The 25,273-nt window shown below is 36.2% G+C and overlaps 1 protein-coding gene across 1 annotated transcript in view; it reads right to left on the reverse strand.

Moving 5' to 3' along the window:
- The window catches only part of LOC119784995 (plakophilin-1), a 30,530-nt gene extending 5,557 nt beyond the window's left edge, over positions 1 to 24,973 (reverse strand). The window contains exons 1-8 of the mRNA XM_038287341.1: positions 24,627 to 24,973; positions 22,680 to 22,792; positions 11,344 to 11,511; positions 11,081 to 11,262; positions 10,841 to 10,982; positions 9,762 to 9,969; positions 4,797 to 4,965; positions 2,500 to 2,617 (exon numbers count right to left, since the gene is read on the reverse strand). Of these exons, the coding sequence (XP_038143269.1) occupies positions 2,500 to 2,617; positions 4,797 to 4,965; positions 9,762 to 9,969; positions 10,841 to 10,982; positions 11,081 to 11,262; positions 11,344 to 11,511; positions 22,680 to 22,792; positions 24,627 to 24,792 (1,266 nt within the window). The 5' untranslated portion in view covers positions 24,793 to 24,973. The remainder of the gene's footprint in view (positions 1 to 2,499; positions 2,618 to 4,796; positions 4,966 to 9,761; positions 9,970 to 10,840; positions 10,983 to 11,080; positions 11,263 to 11,343; positions 11,512 to 22,679; positions 22,793 to 24,626) is intronic.
- Positions 24,974 to 25,273: the final 300 nt, after the last annotated feature.

Here is a 25,273-nt window from a genome sequence, read left to right on the forward strand (position 1 = left end):
AGAGGAAGTAAACATACTTCACTTCAACCAAATTAATGTTAAACCCAAAATTATTTACATCTCTGTCAGCAGTGTTGGGCACGTTACTTTGAAAAAGTAATTAATTATAGTTACTAGTTACTTCTCCTAAAAAGTAACTGAGTTACTAACTGAGTTACTCCACAATAAAAGTAACTAGTTACTAGTAAAAGTAACTACTGCGTTACTTCTGCGTTTCTCGCCCCCGTAACCCTCACCACCCGGCCCCCACCTTCTCGCCGTGTGTTTCCAAAGCCAGCTGAATAGAGCAGACGACAAAAACAAGAACCTGCAGAGAGTTTAGCATTTATTGCTCAACTCATTGTAAATGACATCAGGGGGGAACGCCATGTGAAGTTTTTTAACAGGGCATTTAGATCTGGTGAAATTAATAACTGGAACCCCAGTCGGCCTCAGCAGATGGCCGCTCACACTGAGCCTGGTTCTGCTGGAGGTTTCTTCCTGTTAAAAGGGAGTTTTTCCTCTCCACTGTCGCTACGAGCATGCTTAGTGTGAGGGATTGTATTTGAGTCAATGAGTCGATGCAATCAACTGGTTTTCCTTAGATAGAAAACTTTGTATCAATTTGACTGTATGATCTGGTTGAACTGTAAAGTGCCTTGAGATGACATGTGTTGTGAATTTGGCGCTATATAAATAAACTGAATTGAATTGAATGTCTAATTTTGAAATCCTGTGTGTTTGGGTTGTTATAGATACTGCAACATCTATCTATCTATCTATCTATCTATCTATCTATCTATCTATCTATCTATCTATCTATCTATCTATCTATCTTTCTATCTATCTATCTATCTATCTATCTATCTATCTATCTATCTATCTATCTATCTATCTATCTATCTATCTATCTATCTATCTATCTATCTATTATCTATCTATCTATCTATCTATCTATCTATCTATCTATCTATCTATCTATCTATCTATCTATCTATCTATCTATCTATCTATCTAGATGTATACTCTGTGTGTGACATAAAATATGGATCTCCATCCCTGCCACAAAGGCCATCAAATAATGTTTAAAATACAAAAGATGCAGGGGAAACCGTATCTGATGGGGAAACGCAGCTCGACGTAACACCGGTATTTCCATCGGGAAAACGCTGTTTTGCTGCTGGACTCCTCCTCACTCTCCATCTCTCTGTGTGTGCTGTACCTTAACACCCGCCAGCAGAAACACCCACCTAACCCAACTGACAGACGGAATCTCAGTATACATCAGCCATTCTCATCTTCCCCTCTCTCATGACAAGGCGCACACCCCTGGATGACCTAAAAAAATTATCTTTAATGTCTCTTAAACAAAAGTAGCACAAACAATATTTTTTTCTGCACAAATCTGCACTAACGTTGCACTAACCATTCAGTCTATTTGCAGAGTTTTTTGACGTGGGTGGGGTGTCAGCTTCACGCAGCTGCGCACGAGTCCTATCATGAAAAAAGGTTCATTGTGCGACCTGAGTAACGCGCAGTAACGGGGTGTCTGCAATGGTAACTGCGTTATAGTTACAGTCAAAGTAATTAGTTAGATTACTCGTTACTAAAACAAAGTAACGGCGTTAGTAACGCCGTTACTTTCAACGCCGTTAGTCCCATCACTGTCTGTCAGATATATAAAGTAAACTTTTGTTGGATTTTTTTTTTCTAAATATAAATGAAAAAACGATTTCCTTTAAAAAAAAAACACGCCTATATGTCCTTGGTGTACACACACACACAATGCAAATATCCCTTGAACTTATACTGTTTTCCTTCCTTTGGCACCTTCTTCTTCTCTTTTGACTATCTGAGCCAAATCAATCAACCAATCAATCAGACTGCAGGAGAAAACGAGGTCTGTACTGCAGTCGTAATAGCCTACTAATGGTTTGCTGTTAAAATGTGTGAACAATAATAATGATAAGTAAAACAGTACTTTCCATGGAATATTTCTATGAATTTAATATGTACTTGCAGTAAATAACCTAAGCATTTATACAGCACAAGCTTTTTCCCATAAAAAATAAAATAAAATCTACACTAAAACATTCTGCGTAACAGTTGTGAAATATGTTCAACAGAATTAAGGAGAGGTGTAGGAGGAGTCTAATGAGGTGAGTCATCCGAATTCAGCGGAAAAACAAGATAGGGAGAAAAACCTCTCCGGTCTGATTGACAGATAAATTACTTTTGATAATGAAGCCAATAATGTAAACTTTTCTTTAAACGTTTATCTTTCTGTAGTCTCACAAACACTGTATTTCAGGAGTCACTTTCTAGCAGCTCTCCTATTAGGTAGGACAACGTAAAACACAAAACTAAAAGATATGACATGGAAAACATTGCTTGACTAACTGATTAGCTTTTTCCCTACGACAAGGACTTGTTTACACAGTTATTAAATTGGTAACCTTGTAAATTTGCCAAGTGACTGCCTGTAGTTTTTCTGATGCATGAAGGGAAAAATATGCTTACCTTTTCATCTGGGCTATCTTCTGCCACGCAAGACAAAACATGTTTCATTAGAGAGTCAATGAGGTTCTTGGTGTCTCTCATTGTTTTCCTGTCCTTCTCTTTTCCACTGCTCAGGTTCCTACATGTATATCATTAATAACTTATTACAGGGTTACATGTAATAGCTTTAAACAGATTGTCAGACAGCATGATTATACAGTTTAAAATCCAACTAACTTGATTTTCAAAGATAACCAGAATAAATACAGAAGACAGCTTTGTAATTGTTAAATCATCAACTGTAAAAAAAAAAAAAAAAAAAAATAAGTTGTCTGTGACTGCTTTGCTGCATCAGAACTTAGACAACTGGACGAAACTGATGGAACCATGGATTTAACTCCCTAAAAAAGGATCCTGAAAGAGAGCTTCATCAATTTGTAAACTTAAAGGTATAGAGGACGTTCTTTTATTTCCGGGTGGATCATCTAAATAGGTGGTCCTCCTAATTGTCAATCATTCTCATGATATGTTTACGTAAGGCCATCCTACGTGCTCGTCCCGTTAGCTATCTTTTTCTGCACATGCGCACTTTCAGGCTTATATCTGTGTTGAGCTACGGTTTCAGACAGTAATTGAAGCTCACCTTTCTCACTGCGTTTCTTTGAAAATGGGCAACGGTCATAAGAGAAAAAGTGTCTAGGAAGTGTGTGAGAAGCAAAGAAAGGCCTCAGAAGAGGCAGATATATCCTGGAAAGCTTTGCGCAGAGAGCTCTCCTCGCAATGCATTATAGGATTTGCTGTCACAGAGGGCCGCTGTCGCTATCCAACAGCGACGACTAATAAAAATGCTGCAGGCACCGAGTAGTGGAGGAGTTACGTAACCAACGGAGCAAAAAGATCAAGTGATCATCTATACAAACATGTTAACTGGGTTCACTATAAAGTCCACTATATAGTCCACGCTCTAAATGGTGATGGAGGGATTTATGGGTTAGAGGGGACGTTCAGACACATTAAGCATCTGAACGTCCTGTGTATGATCTGGTTAAACTGTAAAGTGCATTGAGATGACTTGTGTTGTGAGTTGGTGCTGTATAAATAAACTGAATTGAATTGAATTAAGTTTCCATGAGCTATGAGAACAGCAACTTTTAAAAGAGCGTGCACGAGGAGCAATGGGGTTGTGCATGCTCTCGCACACGCATTTTTTTTTTTAAGTGGAGAGGAAGGGTCTCTTAAAAAATAACCTGAAGAGAAACTAATTTCAGTGATGTTATTACATCTAGGGATGCACGATATTGGGATTTTGGCCGATATCCGATATGCCGATATTTTAAAACTCATGTAGCCGATAACCGATATCGATACCGATGTTAAAGCTGGACAAAAATAAGTAGTCATTGAAAATAGCAGTTTTGTTTTCCATTTCTGACACTTTGAAAAATAATATACTCAAATATATTTTCATATGCTGATATCAAATTGATTTTTAAAAACGCGGTATCGATCTATTTTACTTTCAAAATCTCGTGAAATTTCATCGTTCTGTTACAAACTCTTGTGAAATTTTGCAAATTCTTGTGAGATTTTGTTAGTAAAATAGATTGATACCGCGTCAATATATCAACATATAAAAATATGGCAAAATTTCGTGAATTTTTGGGGGATTTCGTAGCATAACGATGACATATAGCAATTTTTCATTAGTAAAATAGATTGATAAGGTGTTTTTAAATGGAAATATATCAGCATATGAAGATACTGTAATATTTTAATGTATCAATATTTTTTCCCTTGTCTTTAGAAGTTTTTAAGTCTGTAAAAAAGAAGTTTCTGAGGAAGAAGAAGAAGTAGTATTTTTTTTATTTTTATTTAGACTTTAGAAACTCAGAAGCTGATCAAATATCGGGTTAAATATCGGTGCGGTGGCCGATGTCCGATATTCAGTTTTAAGGCCGATACAGGCCGATACCGATAAGGGGCCGATTATATCGTGCATCCCTAATTAAATCGTTACCAGAAACTGCTGAAATTCAAGAGCAGTCTTTCCAAAAGAGAGTGGAAAAATCAGTTAATATTATTAAGGGGAATTTTTTTTTTTCCTTTAATGCCAGGTTTTTTTAAAGGTTTTTTTTTTTTTTGTCCCTATGACAACCCAAAAATGATTTGAAAACAGTTTTTTTGTATTTAGTCACCTCATCTTTGCCTCATATAATTTCTTCATTGTATAAAATATTTAACTCTAAAATCATCGAAAGACGAAAAAGTATCTAAGTGGGAAAATATGTATCCTGCAACTGTAAAAGAAATATATTTACCTCAGGCAGCCAGTGGCACCAAGGAAGACACTTGGATCTATATTTGGGCAGTCAGCACTATCTGATAAGTTGACAAATGGCACCACCACATTTTTAGTCAGAGAAGGAAGTGCTGTTCTCATTAGTTCTCCCTTCAGTTCATCAGCAGAAGACAGGTTCCAGAGCAGGCCTTACAAAGGAAAAAAATCTCACAATGTTCAATCAATATCTATCCATACATACAGGTGCTGGTCATAAAATTAGAATATCATGAAAAAATAGATTGATTTCAGTAATTCCATTTAAAAAGTGAAACTTGTATATTATATTCATACATTACATACAAACTCATATATTTCAGATGTTTATTTTGTTTAATTTTGATGATTACAAATGACAACAAATGAAAATCTCAAATTCATCATATCAGAAAATTAGAATATTACTGAAGACCAATAAAAACAAAGGATTTATAGAAATGTTGGCCAACTGAAAAGTATGAACATGAAAAGTATGAGCATGTACAGCACTCAGTATTTAGTTGGGCCTCCTTTGGCCTGTATTACTGCAGCAATGCGGCGTGGCATGGAGTCGATCAGTCTGTGGCACTGCTCAGGTGTTATGATAGCCCAGGTTGCTCTAATAGTGGCTTTTAGCTCTTCTGAATTGTTGGGTCTGGTGTATTGCATCTTCTTCTTCACAATACCCCATAGATTTTCTATGGGTTTAAGGTCAGGAGAGTTTGCTGGCCAATTAAGAACAGGGATACCATGGTCCTTCAACCAGGTACTGGTAGCTTTGGCACTGTGTGCAGGTGCCAAGTCCTGTTGGAAAATGAAATCTGCATCTCCAAAAAGTTGGTCAGCTGCAGGAAGCATGAAGTGCTCTAAAACTTCCTGGTATGTGGCTGCGTTGACCCTGGACCTCAGAAAACACAATGGACCAACACCAGCAGATGACATGGCACCCCAAACCATCACTGACTGTGGAAACTTTACACTGGACTTCAAGCAACGTGGATGAAGTGCCTCTCTTCTTTTCCTCCAGACTCTGGGACCTTGATTTCCAAAGGAAATGCAAAATTTACTTTCATCAGAGAACATGACTTTGGACCACTCACCAGCAGTCCAGTCCTGTTTCTCTTTAGCCCAGGCAAGACGCTTCTGACGCTGTCTGTGGTTCAAGAGTGGCTTGACACAAGGAATGCGACAGCAGAAACCCATGTCTTTCATACGTCTGTGTGTGGTGGTTCTTGAAGCACTCACTCCAGCTGCAGTCCACTCTTTGTGAATCTCCCCCACATTTTTGAATGGGTTTTGTTTCACAATCCTCTCCAGGGTGCGGTTATCTCTCTTGCTTGTACACTTTTTTCGACCACATCTTTTCCTTCCCTTCGCCTCTCTATTAATGTGCTTGGACACTGAGCTCTGTGAACAGCCAGCCTCTTTAGCGATGACCTTTTGTGTCTTGCCCTCCTTGTGCAAGGTGTCGACAGAGATGGCAAAAGTACTCACTTTCCGTACTTGAGTAAAAGTACAGATACTTGTGTTAAAAAATACTCTGGTAAAAGTGGAAGTACTGATGAAACTTCTTTACTCAAGTAAAAGTAACAAAGTACAGGCTTGTAAATTTACTTAAAGTATAAAAGTAAAAGTAGAAACCACTTTTTTCATGCCGTTGCCTACATTTTAAATGGATGTCTGCCTATAGGACTAGATCTCCGTTGTATTCATTTTCAATCATCTCGTCGTCCATACTACTATGCTAACGCCACCGCCACCAATGTCCAATGATTTGCCGCGAATTAATACCGCCGAATCTGTCAATTCATCTTGTAGTGGTGCGTCAAATGCAATGTAGATTCCCATCCAATTAGACTGAATTTGGTATTTGTGAGAAAACGGCTCACCAGCTCCCGTCTCACGTCAGAGGAGGAGTAAGCAGATGACTTGCAAAAAGGTGGTAAGAACCAGCGGACAACAAAATTCCAGTTCAAAAGCGTGTAGCGGTTTACTGGTGCAACGGTGAAGACAAAAAAAAAAACAAAACAAACAAAATACTTTCAAATAAAGAAAACAAAACCGGCCATTGCAGGCAATACAAAACACTGACAGCCTCACAGCAAGCTGACTTTAAATATAGTCTCTCTAAGCAGACCTTCAAGAGCAGTTTCTCCAACCAGTCTCTCCAAGCAGACCCCTAAGCCATTGGGAGTGTGCCCCTTAAATAGACCCACCAATAATCAGCCAATTGGGACAGCCCAACTAAACAGGAAGGGAAATCCCCAATAAAGCACAGTTAACATTGTAGAAAAAATGGAAAATGATATATGTTCATAACTACTCGCCACACTCCTCTATCATATGGAATAATAGATTTATTCTACATCGCAATAAGTCATTATTCTACAAAGATTGGATGGAGAAGAATATTTGGTCTATTATACACTTAATGGACACTAATGGTTACATATTAAATTACGAACATTTCTGTACAAAATATCAGTTCCTTCCTCCAAAAGATGAATTTACAAGATTACTTAACGCCTTACCAGAACAATTTATTAATCAGATTCAAAATATAATAATATATCATCCAATTACCCCCAAACTACCCGATTTATCTATTAATGGAATATCAATCACTGATCAAAAATTCAATAACCACACAATTAGAAACTATCTAAATGAAACTTTGTTCCCTGGGAAAATAAATAAAAATAACATTCTTTGCAAATTTGAACAAAAATCAATTGAAATACCAATAACTTTTTTTTTTTAAACTTCCTATACAACCAAAAGTTAAAGAAACTGCCATCTACCCTTCAAAAGAACTACTAAGAATCCGTTTTAATATTGATGACAATAAATGCTCATTCTGTGAAAGTGATGTAGAAACTATAGACCATGTCTTCTATGAATGCAGTCAGACTAAAACATTTTGGAATTGTTTAGAAAGATGGATCAAATCAAAAATTGCACTCCCTAATTCTATTTCTAGAGATATGGTAGTTTTTGGAATACTATTGAAAGACAAAAAAATAGAACTCTGTTGTAACCTAATTTTTTGTTTAGCAAAATTCTTTATTCATAAACAGAGAGTCTTGAGATCCTCCCCTATCTTTAGTATTTTTTTATCTGAATTTAATTTATATTTGACATTTCTTGAATGTATCAAATCTTACAAATACCTGACTGAAATACTAATGGAACTGCCCACTGATGTACATTAATCCTAACATATGAATCCCCTTGTCTTTATGTTATTTTATTGTATTATTAGCATTACTCACGCATTTTTTATTTTCCTCATCAAAGTTACTTTGTATTTTCATTCTGAAATCTGCCTCTACTATGCCTTCTATAGAATTAGAATTCTAATGTTCTTATTGCCCAACTTGTTTCTACCCACCTTGTTTAAATAAAGTTCATTTAAAAAAAAAACATTGTAGAAAAATATATACAGACAATAGCATCATTCATACAAAAACGTATATTAATGAAATAATTTAACCATGCTAACATTACCATTTCACCTACTTATTACCATGCAAACAATTATTACATTCATTGAAATCCCACTTAACACCCCTGCCCCCTAATAGTCTTTTTTAATGCCCTGGGACAATGGATAAGAGACTGGCTCCGATGCGGTACGTGTTTCCACACAGACCAGTATGCTGACGGACTAAGGGAAGAGAATGTGTAATTTGACTGGGAAGTTTTATTACCGACTACGGAATGTATATTAAAGCTGTCGCAGTGGGTACCTTCAGAGTTTGCTACGCTGGTGAGTAAGTAAAGTGTTGAATGAAAGGTGACGTTGTAATTTCGGAACTAGTGTAAATTACCTGGTGAATTGTTTGGAACTGCCGCCGCCATGATGGCCGGTTTGCGGTGCATGCTGGGAAATGTAGTGAAGGATGTGACGCTGTGCGTGATAGACAGCGGCTACACTTTGGGAACAGAGGGGGAAAACGGCTCCGTTTTCACAGTGACGTGAAAAATAATAACGGTAACTCCATTGAAATGATTCAAAACTAAAGTAACGAGCCAATTTTTTAAAATGTAAGGAGTAGAAAGTACAGATATTTGTGTAAAAATGTAAGGAGTAGAAGTAAAAAGTCGCCATAAAAATAAGTAGTAAAGTAAAGTAAAAATATCAGAAAAATCTACTTGAGTACAGTAACGAAGTATTTGTACTTCGTTACTTCCCATCTCTGGGTGTCGATGGTCGTCTTTTGGACAACTGTCAAGTCAGCAGTCTTCCCCATGATTGTGTAGCCTATAGAACTAGACTGAAAGACCATTTAAAGGCTTTTGCAGGTGGTTTGAGTTAATTAGCTGATTAGAGTGTGGCACCAGGGGCCATCAATTTTGAACCTTTTCACAATATTCTAATTTTCTGATATGATGAATTTGAGATTTTCATTTGTTGTCATTTGTAATCATCAAAATTAAACAAAATAAACATCTGAAATATATGAGTTTGTATGTAATGTATGAATATAATATACAAGTTTCACTTTTTAAATGGAATTACTGAAATCAATCTATTTTTTCATGATATTCTAATTTTATGACCAGCACCTGTACATGTTGCAGAAAGTAAAATAATTACACATTAAAGACATACTTATTATATGAGTATTTATTTTTGTATCTTTAAAATAATGTAGTAAACATTCTGAAGTGAGTCAAACAATATATTAAAGTGTCTGGCCCATCACACTTTCATTGTTTGCAATATCACATTAATAAAGGACATAAGGAATGCAATATCGGGTAGGCTACATCTTATGTCCACACCCAGTATACACATTAGGGACTTTGATGGTAAGGATTGCTGCAAGTTTTGTGACACAAACACCAAAGCAAATGTTGGTTAATCGAAATCCATATCATCATCACACCACTGAAAAACAGTAATATAATTTCTCAATACTATGTAGTGCTTTTGAGATCCTAATATAAAGAAGTTTCCTACCTGTGACCTGTCTCTTGGTCTCCGTAGACTCTGTCCTCTTTAGCAGGTTCAGGACCTTAGCTATACCACCATATTTCTGAACTGAAATTTTATTTTCCAGATTCTTGAAGACAAGATTCCTCAGAGCTCCAGAAGCAACCTGGGCTACGTCTGGATTAGAGCTTTCCAGCATGTTGACCAGGGGTGGAATTCCACCAAGACTGAGGACCTACAAAACACAATTGTGAATGACAGTCACTTATGTACTGTAGATCTTTTAAATGCAAACAAAATCCTAATTTATATAATGTTTTTTTTTTATTGAATTTCTCTAAATTAGTGTTGAATTCTAGTCTTTACAGAGAATGTAGTTATCCTAATTTACATCAAGTTTATATAGCCAAGTAAAAATGTAAAAACTGATTTTCATAGGTGACCTGGAAATGCCAGAGAAAATTATTGAAAACCTTCTAGTTTCGAAAAAACAATCAACCAGAAAAAAAACTATACTTTGTTGTGATAGACCAACACAAAGTTGTGCAGGGCTGTAAAGTAGAGGGAAAAGAATACACTGTTTTATCACCCAAAAATTAGGAAGGTGTGGCATATATTGTTAACCGTCCCACCTCGAGCCTAGAGGCCCTAGTTTAGTCGATCGGTTTAGGTGGTCGGCCATTTCTTGGTAGGTTAATGGTTCTACAATATGTATTCCAACCTAAATACAATAGTGTTTGTTGTTGCAATATGAAAAAGAGTTAAAAAAAATGGATATGATTCATTTTGCCAGGAGAATATATAAATATGAAGGGCAGCCATGAACAGCGGATGCTTTTTTTTTTTTCTCATCAGAGGAAAGACTGATCATTCCCTGGATGCTGAACAATGCCAGCCCACTGCTCCCCAAGATGGTGGGCTAAATGCAGAGTGAATTTTGTTGCTATGTACTTGTGACTTGTGGAAATAAAAGCTAGAAAAACAAAAAGGAAAAAAAAGGTCTTTATAAATCTTTAGTACAAAACAAACGCAGCTCCAAGCCAAAAGGAAAATACCTTTTTATGTGTAATTTGTTTCAAGTAAAAGAATGAACGTGGTAAACTCACCTCAGATTTGGCCGACTCCTCATTATAGCAGGTGTGTTGTATGAAGCTGGCCCCACGGTGATTTAAGTTCTCATCAGGCTCTTTCAAGTACTCCACTGCCTCCTTTAGGGTTAGAGCTGAGACATTTGTTGCAGAGTTCACCCTATCAGAACAGGCAAGGGTATTCAACTCTTGGTTGGCAACGAGACATTTAGAATACACAGGAACACATTTTTTGAATTATATTTAAGATAAACTCACAAAGATCTCTGCTCCAATTTGGTAATCTTTAAGGAGCCAGACTTGCCATCAGTCAGAGAGTGTCCAGAAGACATCGGAAAAGTGTGTGTGTGGTTCTCAGTGAAACTCCTATTAATCACCGAACGAGATTCTCTACCACCTAGAAGACTGTTTTGGCTTTGAATAGGCTGCCCTTTGATTTTCTAAAAGAGAATAGCAGTTTACAACATTATTTTGGTATTCCTTTAAAAAATGGACAAAACCGAGAAACAACTGTTAATTACCATGCTAACAGCTGGAACCTTGTGAGGGACATCATCCAAAGCAGGGTCACTGCGACTAAGTTGCAGCCCGTTTAGGTTCTGTGTCAAGGTGGTGGTCATGATTTGCTTTTCAGCTTTGGTGCTGACATATCGTCCTCTGGTATTTTTAGTAGTCAGACTTCGGACCGTCTAAACATTCACATAAAAGGTAAGAAAGAAAAGACAGAAGTTATTTGCTTTGGTCCCAAACAAGTCATATAAAAAAAATCTGAACTCAACTAAGTTTAATCAGCTAAAATTCAGTATCAGACCTAAAACTCCAACAATAAAATTAGGCCTATTCATTCATGAGCTTCCCAACACATTATTAACATTGCCAGAATAAATGGTTCTCACAAACCCAGGTATCAAGATAAAACAGGTTCTGCTGTGTCAGTCAGCGGTGTTTTTGTTTTTGTTTTTTTTTAATAAGCCAGATGCAGCGTCTGGCTTATTAAAAACATAAGGCATATATCTACAACAGAGGGTTAAGGTTAAAACTAAATAAATACATTTTCATGAAATAAATAAATGTAAATATACCACAAATTAAATACATATGTCATTAAATGACCCATGAAATAATTTAATGTAGAATTTATTTATTTAATACAGCAAGATAATATAAATGTACCATCTAATCATGAAATGTAAAATAAATACTAGTGCCATAATATTTCAAATATGGCTTTAAAATTATGATATTACGGTATATAATTAGGTAATTTTTAAAAATACACTCATAATTTAAACATCAAATTGTTTTCAACATGTAATTATTTATTTCATTGTATTAACATGGTCCGCTCATCATTAAATGTTTTAAAAGTAATAAGTTAAACACAACAGGGATTTATGAGAATCATATAGAGACCATAACATCTGACCGGCTGCATTACTTAGAGCAAAACAAGACAACTGCTTCCTGCTTTGCTATTATTCTGAGGCGAATATTTTTTTTCTGGAAAGTGCTGACAACTTCAATGACACTTTTATTTATTAAGTCTAGAATTGGACTTCTGAAGGTGTCTGCATATTTGAGTAGCTCTTCTACCTTGACTGATATTTTTTGGAGAGAAATTTAGTTCCTCTGTTTGTGGATCAGTTTCATTTTTATGGATGCTTTTATTTTGGTGCGTAATGCTGCGAAAATTGAAGGATTTTTACTGATATTTTTTTTCTTTTTGGACACTTTTTATGATGCGTAACCATTAACAACCAGAGAAAGTTGGGATGTGCACCTGAGGATAGCTCAATAACATCTCTAACGCTAAAATAATAATTCAGTTACTTTCACAAGTACCAGCTGAGTTGAAAGAGAGGCGCTGGAGGTGCAGAGAGGGAGCGAGAAGAAGAGAGAGGAGCAGGGAATTTAAGCCATCTCTTCAATCAATAATAATGGTGAAAGGAAGATATTTAAGAAACAAGTTAGAAGAACCTTGAGCACTAGCAAAGACCCAACCAGAAAAGGCAGCATTATGTGTTTTACTGAAACAAATAATGTTGCTAAGCTACAGACACAACAGGGAAATGCATTTGCGGCAATAACTGCTGATTTTAATCACACCTCATTCTCTGGTACAATGCCAACATTCCAACAGTTTATCAGCTTCTGCACCAGATAAATAAAACAGAACAGACCAATATCAGAGATGCATGGTCAACAATGATGAAGAGCAAAGGCTTCAAGCAGAAGGATGTTTAGACAGAGGAAAGTCTGGACAGAGAAAATGAATCGAATACATTCTTATACAGGTTCAATTCAGGAACAAGCTCAGCATCCTTTTCACTTGCTCACAGACACATGGACATACTGCCCTCCTCCGCCATTGACTCTCTTGCTTGAATGTATTTGTTCTCAGCCAAATCAGATGGTGCTGCTCCTTCAACCTTTCCCCTGTCTGTGTCTAGAAGTCAAATAAAGAAGCAACTGGCGAGAATGAATCCTAATAAATTACCAGGTCCTGATGATGTAAACCTCACAGTCTTCACCCTTATTATTAATCTGTATACTTGTTATATTACCTTTTTGTTAAGCAGAGTAGATATATTACATAGTTATCCTTAACATATTGTAACACTATGTGATAATGATAGCCATCTAATTAGGACAGTCAGGTAACAAGAATGGGACATCTCAGGGGCCAGGCTGATAAAGATGAATTTCTTTGTAATCCTATTTATTTAGAAAAAGCCTTTATTTGATTTTTTATTTCTACAGTGCATTTAACAGGGTTCAAACTGACTTAATTTGTGAGAAAATTCAGAAGAATCAGGAGGAGGCATCAGGTGGATAAAACACCACCTCACAAACTGACCACAGTTTGTGAAGGTCAGTGTTGCCAACAAGGTATTATGTTACCGATATATTGCTTCTGACAGTAATAGAGTAACATAATACATTACAAACAAAATTTGGGTCATATTATTACTGCTACTAATGTGTTACATTCTGAGCTCAACGGCCCATGGCCAACAGCCTAAATCAATTGGAGAATAAGTCTTTTTTTTTCTTTGTTGTTGTTTTATAGCAGGAGAAGACTGTTTTATAACGACAGCATAAGAAGCTCCAAATGATGAGCAATTGTAAAGCAAACATATATAGATGTACAACATAACAGAACATATTTCAAAAGAAAACATCTCCACTAATTAAGAGTAGAGTCCCTTAGTAGTCCGCTACATTTGGTGTTTGCAGCAAATGCCAAAAAACGCAGTCTTCATGATTTTCATTAACTTTGTTTTGGAGTGTGATGTCTTCCTGCATCATCTACTGGGGTAACAACATCAGAGTAAATGACATAAAAAAGCTAAACAAGCTATTAAAGAATGGTTGTTCTGCTCTAGAAAGCCCTCTAAAATATCTGGAGATTACTTCACAAAGAAGAAATCTTAATAAAGAGAAGAACATTATGGACAACAGCCAGTATTCTGTTGAGAAGATTGTTAAACAACAGTGTCTTCAATAAGAAGCTTCTCTAGAACTGGTGAAAGACAGACCCCTAAAGAAAATTCCTCCTGCCTGCAGCTACCATCTCGTTGCAAAAACTGCCCATGAGTTAGTGCAACAATTTCGATTTGAGACTATTAAGGTATCTTTGAATTGAATTTACCACAAATTCTAGGTTTGCAACAAGATTTTCTATCATTTGATCTCAAATAATTAAATATGTTAATAAAAGTGCGTGTCAGTGTTCACCAGTTGGCAGGTAATGCTGATCCTGTCTGATGTCTGTGGCAACCTACTCCACACTGCACCACAGCCTTTGCCTTAAGGAGTTTAGGGATTTATGATTATTTTTTGCCATTGCGCATAAGGATAGGGACTTCATTTGTCTCATAGGTTGGTGGAGCGTTCACTGCATTAGATGATTAATAGTACATTCAGTCAATCATCCACACACTCACACTGAGGGTGGTGAGCTATATTTCGGCTTTCAATGTCATGGTGTCTTTGAAAGCCAAACCCAGGCTTCAACCATCAACCTTTTGATTGCAAGACTGCTACATCTGACACCACTGTCACCCTGATTTCTTGCACAAAGTTTCCTGAATCTGATCTCTGCCTGCTCCCATCTTCCATGCTCCAAAGTTCGATTAGGGTCCGTGAATACATTTTTAGACTAAAACACCATTAAAAGAAACATTTCTAACTTTCAGTGTATGTGAACTAGTGATTACAAATTCATTTCAAATCCTTGAAGAGGATTAACCGATTATTTTTTTTATTTGATCCTTGAGTCTTGGCCCCTGTGTACATAAGTAGGGAAAGGGAAGAGTGTACAGTTCCCATTTCCACTCTCCTTCGCTCTATATGCATATAAGCTCCTAAACAGGTATGGAAAGAAGTCCTTTTGGTTTAAAAAAAAAAAAAAAAAAGTAATAGAGTGAGGGCTGGGTGGGTTGGAGCCAGTTTTATCCATGGAAAAGGGAAATGCGATCATAGCAACCATAATGAGATCACCTACAGGTGCTGGTCATAAAATTAGAATATCATGAAAAAGTAGATTGATTTCAGTAATTCCATTTAAAAAGTGAAACTTGTATATTATATTCATACATTACATACAAACTCATATATTTCAGATGTTTATTTTGTTTAATTTTGATGATTACAAATGACAACAAATGAAAATCTCAAATTCATCATATCAGAAAATTAGAATATTACTGAAGACCAATAAAAACAAAGGATTTATAGAAATGTTGGCCAACTGAAAAGTATGAACATGAAAAGTATGAGCATGTACAGCACTCAGTATTTAGTTGGGCCTCCTTTGGCCTGTATTACTGCAGCAATGCGGCGTGGCATGGAGTCGATCAGTCTGTGGCACTGCTCAGGTGTTATGATAGCCCAGGTTGCTCTAATAGTGGCTTTTAGCTCTTCTGAATTGTTGGGTCTGGTGTATTGCATCTTCTTCTTCACAATACCCCATAGATTTTCTATGGGGTTAAGGTCAGGAGAGTTTGCTGGCCAATTAAGAACAGGGATACCATGGTCCTTCAACCAGGTACTGGTAGCTTTGGCACTGTGTGCAGGTGCCAAGTCCTGTTGGAAAATGAAATCTGCATCTCCAAAAAGTTGGTCAGCTGCAGGAAGCATGAAGTGCTCTAAAACTTCCTGGTATGTGGCTGCGTTGACCCTGGACCTCAGAAAACACAATGGACCAACACCAGCAGATGACATGGCACCCCAAACCACCCCAAACCTGTGGAAACTTTACACTGGACTTCAAGCAACGTGGATGAAGTGCCTCTCTTCTTTTCCTCCAGACTCTGGGACCTTGATTTCCAAAGGAAATGCAAAATTTACTTTCATCAGAGAACATGACTTTGGACCACTCACCAGCAGTCCAGTCCTGTTTCTCTTTAGCCCAGGCAAGACGCTTCTGACGCTGTCTGTGGTTCAAGAGTGGCTTGACACAAGGAATGCGACAGCAGAAACCCATGTCTTTCATACGTCTGTGTGTGGTGGTTCTTGAAGCACTCACTCCAGCTGCAGTCCACTCTTTGTGAATCTCCCCCACATTTTTGAAGGGGTTTTGTTTCACAATCCTCTCCAGGGTGCGGTTATCTCTCTTGCTTGTACACTTTTTTCGACCACATCTTTTCCTTCCCTTCGCCTCTCTATTAATGTGCTTGGACACTGAGCTCTGTGAACAGCCAGCCTCTTTAGCGATGACCTTTTGTGTCTTGCCCTCCTTGTGCAAGGTGTCGATGGTCGTCTTTTGGACAACTGTCAAGTCAGCAGTCTTCCCCATGATTGTGTAGCCTATAGAACTAGACTGAAAGACCATTTAAAGGCTTTTGCAGGTGGTTTGAGTTAATTAGCTGATTAGAGTGTGGCACCAGGGGCCATCAATTTTGAACCTTTTCACAATATTCTAATTTTCTGATATGATGAATTTGAGATTTTCATTTGTTGTCATTTGTAATCATCAAAATTAAACAAAATAAACATCTGAAATATATGAGTTTGTATGTAATGTATGAATATAATATACAAGTTTCACTTTTTAAATGGAATTACTGAAATCAATCTACTTTTTCATGATATTCTAATTTTATGACCAGCACCTGTATAGAAAGAACGAAAAATATTGGCTTTATACATAACTTTAAAAAAATTATGTCCCATTTTCCTAATATCATGTAACCATACTTTCTACATAGATTTTCCAGGAAGTTAAACAGTTACGAATATAAATATTGTGCATGGACACCTTATCAGTCTGGCTAGAGGCAATCAAGACCACTAAAAAAAGAAAGGTAACACATATTTTATAGAAAAGTTTTTCTAAAACACCAAGTACAACCAGAGAGAAGGGAATCTGACCAGGTACAAAGTATAGTTGTTGTTTTTTTCCAGATTCAATTTACTTAGTTGAATCAGTTTAGGCTGACAACACAACAAGTTAACAACACAAAATGAAAACAAAAACCAGCAGAGGAGGAAAGCACAACACACTATATGCATCAAAGGACGACAGGTTTAAGAAGGTTACAAAAAGGTAAATAGGACACAGATTCCACTTATTTTTAAGGTCTTGAAACAGAATATAACGTTAATGGAATAAAATGTATTGTACTAAATTTAAAAAGACGCACATGCTCGATCCAAACGTTTTTGATTTAAGGCTGTTTGATATTGCCATGATCTTAATTACAGAGAACTTGCACAGGCACGTCTCCATGAAACACAACATAAACTTAGAAGAGTCTGAGAAGCATCACAAAACCACATCTTGAAATTCTTTAATTATTAACAACATATTTTCAAAAAGCAATCTGCTTAAAATGTTAGACAAAATGAAAGGCTAGGCAGGTAAAGAAGTTTCAGTCAAGTTTGACATGCTAAGCAGAGGAGAGAATTAACCCTCTCACTAGCCTAAAATCATCAATCAAAGCTTTCATCAACGCCGGCAGCTGACATCTTGACATTTCAATTTATCAAAAAGGAGAAAAAGGTGATGTGAAAGTCAAAGGAAGAAATGCACACAATTGTTTCCAGCAGGTTTAAACCCGGAAAGAGAGCTGAGAAAACATGAATTGATCAAGAATGTAACCTGGCAGAAGAAGTGTCATGATATCAGCAAAGAGCATAACTTAGTAACAATGTTCACTTTCACTGTTCTAAATGCTCCTTTCTATTTCTGTTTTCATCAGTGCTGATGAAAACATGACAATGTTTTTATGACAATGACGAGACAATGAAACAAACACGGCTCTTTGATGAAACATGATGAGACTTGGTTGAGTTTTCTTAGTCAAGACCAAGACGCATGACATTGCACAAATACGACAAACTCAGGGCAGATATTAATTGTAGTTTATAATTTTATTGAGGCATCAATTGTTGCTTTGTGGCCAAGTTGTTCAGTAGGATGAGATCTCAAATCAAAGTTGCGGTTCTTTTGTGCAGATAGATTCATCCTTGAACCTCTATTCCATAAACAAAGTGTGAGGAGAACCAAGACACTCCTTATTTTTTGTGGCATTTTTATGCTGAAGTTCTTTACAAGTGGTGTAGAATCTGTAGCAGGTGGTTTTACACATCAATATATCAGGTGGTTTCTGAAAGTTACAAGGTTTTTTTAAATTACTCTGAAAATTAAACATAAATGTACTGATATTAGAAAACCTAATTTCTATTTTGAATATTTAAGTACTTTTAAATGCATGTACTTTGAATACTTAAGTATTTTCAAAAATAAATACTTCAACACTTTAACTTGAGTAGATGTTTGACTGAGTCATTTTTATTTGTAGTTCAGTAAGATTTGACTATGAGTATTAATACTTTTACTAATGTTGAGTACCTTGTCCACCACTGGATATCACTGCAAAGATAAGATACTGTTACTTCAAAATAAAGGTCAGTTGATTGCTCTAACATGAGTTCATTAATTGTGTGTGTAGAAAATACTGTGATTTATGAATAATATTCAGCAAAGTTATGTTTACCAGGTAATATTGTATATAAGTTATTATCACACAAAATTTGGTACCTTTGATCATTGACATTTAGTGTATAATTTTGGAGCTGGAGAGTGGTTTGGATTATTCATCAGTGATTTGTGAACACTGAGTTTGAGGCTTTTGGGTGCTTTTCTACTAAGTTTGGACCAAGAAAGTTTCTCATAAAAAAATAAAGGAGTCAGTGGAACTTAAAATGATGAAGCCGTGAATTTTTAAGTCGAGAATGGCGATAAGGGAAAGTAAAAAGTCAAAAAACTTTTGTTTTTTTGATAAATATGTTAATTTTGGGATTTCATCAACTGAGGGAACAATTTAAATAAATAAAAAAGTATATATATATATATATATATATATATATATATATATATATATATATATATATATATATATATATATATATATATATATATATATATATTCACTCAGTAGAATGTATTTGCATGTATATAACAAATACATTTTTATATGAAGTTACTAAATGGTAACTAAAACTAATAAGCATTTTTCACCTAAAAGACTAAGACTTAAACTTGGAAGGCTCCTTTCCCATCTGAATCAAAAAGACATTTTCGTTACAGCAGAGGATGGACAACACAAAATCAGAGAAAATAAAAGTGGAAAACAATTCTTAAACACAACAGCTGGTTTTCCATTAAAAACTCAAAATGAACAAAAATTATTCTGTATTTTTTTTTATAATTTAACTCAGATTATTTCATGTTTCATTGCTTAATAACATCCAGAGTTATAAATGGTTGAATGTGGTTTTAACTGGGTGGGAGCAGAAACATAAAGCAGGATCCAAACTTGAAATTCTAACTGAAAGCATAAGACTTTGTGGTTAATGCAATAGTTATGCACTAAAGTGAAGCAATGCAGCATCGGAGAAAAGTCGTGGTTTTAATTAAGTCAGTTTAGCAGTTTTTTAACACGCCTCCTTTTAGGAATGTGATTCTCAGCTTTGGGTACATTTTAAACAAGATGAACTGCTATATTCTAGTTTAAGAAAAACAAACAGACTTCTATTTTATTATCAAATGGTCTTACAAGTATGATAAAATCTGGTGTTCATAAAGTGCCATCAAACATAGGTTGTGGTGTCTAAAATAACAAGATATTACAGAGATTACAAGATAAACAACATTTGTCTTTCAAGCTCATTTAGTTCCTGAAGGCAACATTGCAGCTGAACAAACACAAAAGCATAACTAATATAAAACATTAAATATTTTTTTCCAGACCAAAAAACGCACTATCTACATTTTTATGAACTGATTAATCATCGCTAATGATAACCTACTAAAGGAAATGAGCATAGTGTTCTGTAAAGTTAAATATGTGCAAAGTGATTCTAAAACACATTTAGCCAGCAAATGTATCTCATGGTGAAATGATTCTGAGCCTTCATGAGAACAGGCAACATGCTCCCTAGAAATGTCTTAGTTATGTGTAAGCAGGTCAGGTCAGGCCAAATGCACACACCCACACAGCCACATAAACAGACACTGCTCATCTTTGGATTATGAAAATAGGTTAGCTTGGTAAACACCCTCAGCATAGGGAATTTTACAACAGATTACATCCAAAATAAGTTTATGATCACTTTTTTTTCTCTTCACATAGGGGTTTCTACAAGCAAACACACATCCACAAGAAAAATACAAGGATCCTGTGCATAGAGTAATGCAGCAACTATGTATTTCTGATTATCCATGTATTGTCTGTCAGTAATCTTTAACCGGATGGTCAAGATACTTTATATCAGAGGGGGACCAAGCCATCTTCCTTCACATCCAGCTCATTCTGGGGGATGATGAAGCTATTTGCCTATCTCCATGGCTAACTTTGGCCAACTTTAAGGAAGCTCATTTCATCCTCTTTTCTTCAGGACCTTGTTATTTTGTTCATTATCCACGATGCATACCAATAATAAATCTAAATATGGTGAGAACAGGATACAGAAGCTGATTTCTTCATGTTCAGCCATGATTAACACCAATTCAAGATTGCACATGCGATCCTAGTATTTTTATTTGCAATGTCTCAGGTGTCTATTTATGACACTGTTAATTTGCAAGTATATTGGTGACTGAATTGGTCAGACTGTCCTGTAAAGGAGATAAGTAATTTTAAGGGCTAGATCAAAAGTCAAGGTAGCAGATTATTCCCATCTAGACTCAGTTCTCTTCTGTATAAATTGTGCAATAAATTGAACATACTTTTATAATATCAATTAGCTTAGAGCTGTAACTAACCCATTATTTAGCAAATCGATTGATCAGTCCAATATTTTTTCAAGAGCCAAAAGTTACTTAAGGAAGATTTTTACGAAATTCAACCAGGTGAAATTGAAAAATTTCCTCTTGTAGAGTTCTGGATAGAGCATATTGACAGACGAAAAAGTTTTTCATCTTGAATGCAAATGTTTTACATTTTTTAAAACAATTTTGGTATAATTACTGCTCTAAGTGTGTTGCTCTGTTAAAGAAAAAATTTAGATTCTCTACACTCCAGTTAACAATTAATCCATTAATACAATGATTGACGATTATTTTAAGAATCTATTAATCACGATTAATCCGATTAACTTTTTTGCTCTTAATTAGCTGTTAATAAACAATGCCCATATATGAACTCAGTGTTTTATATTGCTTTTAAAGCAACTTTATTAACAGTTTCTGCAGCCATTTTTTATTTTGGAGATCTGATGACAGAAACAGATCCTCTTGTAAAAAACTTTAAGTTTGACAATTATGATATTGTCAGGGAGGATTATGTTAAGATTTTCTATTTAGATCAGCTTTAATGCCACTTTAGCTCTAAGGCTACGTTCACACTGCAGGCTTTGATGCTCAATTCTGATTTTTTTCTGAAATCCGATTTTTTTTTGCGATGCTCTCCATATTTCCAAATATATGCGACTTGTATGTGATCTCCTGTGTAAACTGCATTCATACAGCTTAAGTGTCCCACATGCGCAGTAGAGGACGCAATGACGTCACAAGCCACTGTGCTTCGTGTTTAAGGAAGTAAACATGGATGTAGTGCTGGAACACATCTAGCGATGTTTCCAAACCTTAAAACCTAAATCTGTTAAAGATGGTTAAAAAAAAAATACTGCTCTCCATATTATTGTCTGCCATGGTTGCTGTTTTTCTTGCTGCTTCTGTGTAGCAAGAAGAAGAATAGTGACCTTTGTCACGTATTAATGGCTTTCAGGTCGAATGAATGTTACCTGGCGGTTCAGACACAGGTCGCATTTGAAAAGATCGGATTCGTATCGGATTCAGGACCACATAGCCAAACGGCTGGGGTTGCATTGAAAAAAATCGGATCTGTGTTGTTCAGACAGTCATGAAAAGATGAGATCCAGGTCGCATGTCGGCCAAAAAATCGGATTTGGGTCACTTCAGGCTGCAGTGTGAACGCAGCCAAAGTCACCTTTTAACAGCCTGCTGCAGCCGTTTAAATTCTTTTCTCACAATTGTACCCAACACACAGAGCCGACAACAATAGTGAGCTCTGTCTGACATTACCTCTATCGATCAATCTGTTTCTATTTTTACTGCTAATTGTTTTTAAAGTGTAATCCTAAATGCACACCTTTTATTCTGTCTTACTGCTGTGACAATTCAAATCCTCCCATAGGGGATGAATAATGTTTTATGTTATTTAATTTACTGAAAACCATTAGAGCTGTATTAACTCAGAACCATCTAAACAGAACTGCAAAAATGTGCCCATGTAACAAGATCTGTAATCTATCTACAGTCTATGAAAGGGACTGAAGTCCCTTTCATAGACTGATCACATAACGTTAGAGAAAAAGAAACAATTACCCCTTTGTTGAAGCCCCCTGATGGGGCAGAATTGGTGCGCTTGTAGGTGCTCTTTGCACTAAACTTGCTGGTTCCAAACTCATTATAGGATTTGGAAGACTGTTGTGTAGTGCCTGTCAAAATAAAAGAGAGAGGAGAAACAGCAAACACTGAATAATGATTGCTTTAAAAATGACATACTTTAATGTATAATTATCCAGACTGCACATCCCAGATTTAACTTTTATTTTGTAAGGGAAATTATGAAGCTGGGATGACACACTGACAGAATCATGTGTAAATAATAAGCTGCACGTTTGTTAGGGCGTTGAGACACAGTCATATCACTGTAATTGTTTGGCTCATGGGCTAATTCATCAGGACAAAGAAATCATGTACAGTGACACACTCCTACTCCAAAAATAGTTTCCTTATCTTTGCAGTAAGACAGACATAAACTTTTCAGAGTAAGAAAAGTAAAAAATGGCATAACAACACATACATTTCAGGCTGAATGAATTTAAAAAATAAACATTTGTAAAATGTTTATTTTACTTCCATGTGCAAACATCATTAAATTGTTAGAATATGTGTGTAAAATACATATTTGTCATAAAACGCTCCTCTGCTGACTGATGATTGTTGCATATTTCATGGAAAACAAGAGGAGGGGCAAAAAAAAAAAAAAAATGCCACATACTGAAAATTTATAGCGAAGACCGAATTTCATAAAGTTTAAAGCATCAACTTATAAAAATGTCAAGTTAAGACAATAAACAAGCCTTTAGACAAATCCTTGCTTTAGAAACTATTCTCTGTTTAGTCCTTGTTTAAGGAATAAACACCAACTGGTTTATATCACCCTAAAAAAAAATTCTTTAACTATCAAATACAACATCTAAAAACCTAAACATATAGAAAATATATTTTTGTATCTTTAATCTGAAAAAATGTGATAGAAAAGCTCAGACTCAAATCAGCATATATAATCTTATTTCTAGTTTGCAGCTGCATCTTCTTTTTTTGTAGGTTTTTTTTTCCTTGCATTACTTACTGCATCATGACTCAAACTGCACAAAACAATATAAATCCAGTGGCTTTTTGTTTTTGCCGAAAAGCTTTTGAATATATAAAAGGAGTTTGAAAAAAAAAATCTAATCAAGATGCAAACAAAAGCAGTTTTACTGTAACCTCATTTTATCATCTGGCATAAACAGCCAGATATTAAAAGCCGTTAGACATCAGATGAAAATACTTATATGACATGGATGCAGTAAAACCGCAGGCATGCAATTAAACCTACACACAGAAAGACATAACCACCTCAAACAAACAGGCTGCAGTCTGTTTCAACTTATGCAGATAAATATGTGATATATTTATGCATCCTAACTGATTAAATCATTGCCTTTTGCAGGTCATGCAAAAGAGGGTTTGGAAATAGGTTTTGCAAGGCTGGGAAAAATGTTGACAGTTTATGCGTCAGGCAATAAGGGTGGCCTTTCTGGTCGCGCAGTTGTGAGAATTGAGCAGATTAAGTGTAAAAAAAATGAAAAATGAAAAATTAATAAAAAATGAATAAAAATTGGGATCATGCCAACTTTATCGCCGTAATACTCAAAGTGTTACCTTAAAAGTAGGGGATATTATCTTTTTCAAATCTAAAAAACGCGCTCATGTCTAACTCTTTTTGCGCACGGGTGTTAAAGTATCAAAAGAAACTAGTTTGGACTCAAAAATTGCACAGCTTTAGGTTTACTGTCTGATTTAACCCAGAAACACATCCGTGCTAAAGTAAATAAATAAATAAATAAATAAATAAATAAATAAATAAATAAGGGGCTCCTCTAGATGTCTGTGACGCACCTCTCCAGATAACTCAAAAAGAAACCTAAACAATTTCATGTGATTCTCCAACAACCTAAAAAAAATACTTTAAATACTGTTGAAAGAAGGCGGTTTCCCTACCTATGGTGCCGTTCTTGTATTTGGACTTGCTCCTCTTTATGCTGTGGACCTGGCTGAGGACGCGCTGGTGTCCGGAGCTCAAGCTCTTGTCGGACGGTAATGCGAGCGACGTGTCCTCTCCGCCCCCAATGTCCGTGGTCGATCGCAGCGGATCCGGTACCATCATCTTCCCAAACTCGTATCCCTGACCTGGAGAGAGGCTGGATCAACCGAGTGGTCCTAACCAGAGGGGTGCCCGGGGAGCAGATGCTCTGCAGCAACGGGTGCAGAAATGTGCCAAAGCGCACATATGGTGAGAGTTCCCAGACTAGTAGCTGTGAACTCCACCCTGTTGTACCGCGCCCCTCAGAGGAGAGTTCACATCCAGGTGTGGGGATGAAGGGTGGAGCTGAGGGAAAAGTGAGGAACTGACGACAGCCCCCATTACTGCGCAGCTCACATGCACGTTTAAATACATGGTTATGTCATTTTGTTTATCATTTCATTTCTCTGCAGGATGCGTTTTTGTTTTAACTTGCAAAACGTTTCAGCTGCACGAGAGGCTCAACGTGTCATGTGTTGTAGCAGATTATTCAAATATAATAAAACAAGTCGATCTTTGGAGAAGACGTCAGATAAAAGTTAGTATCCATCCACACCCTTTTCAG

Source organism: Cyprinodon tularosa, unplaced genomic scaffold (assembly GCF_016077235.1).
Source record: "Cyprinodon tularosa strain WSP-4 unplaced genomic scaffold, ASM1607723v1 ctg239, whole genome shotgun sequence".
Classification (NCBI taxonomy): Eukaryota; Metazoa; Chordata; class Actinopteri; order Cyprinodontiformes; family Cyprinodontidae; genus Cyprinodon; species Cyprinodon tularosa.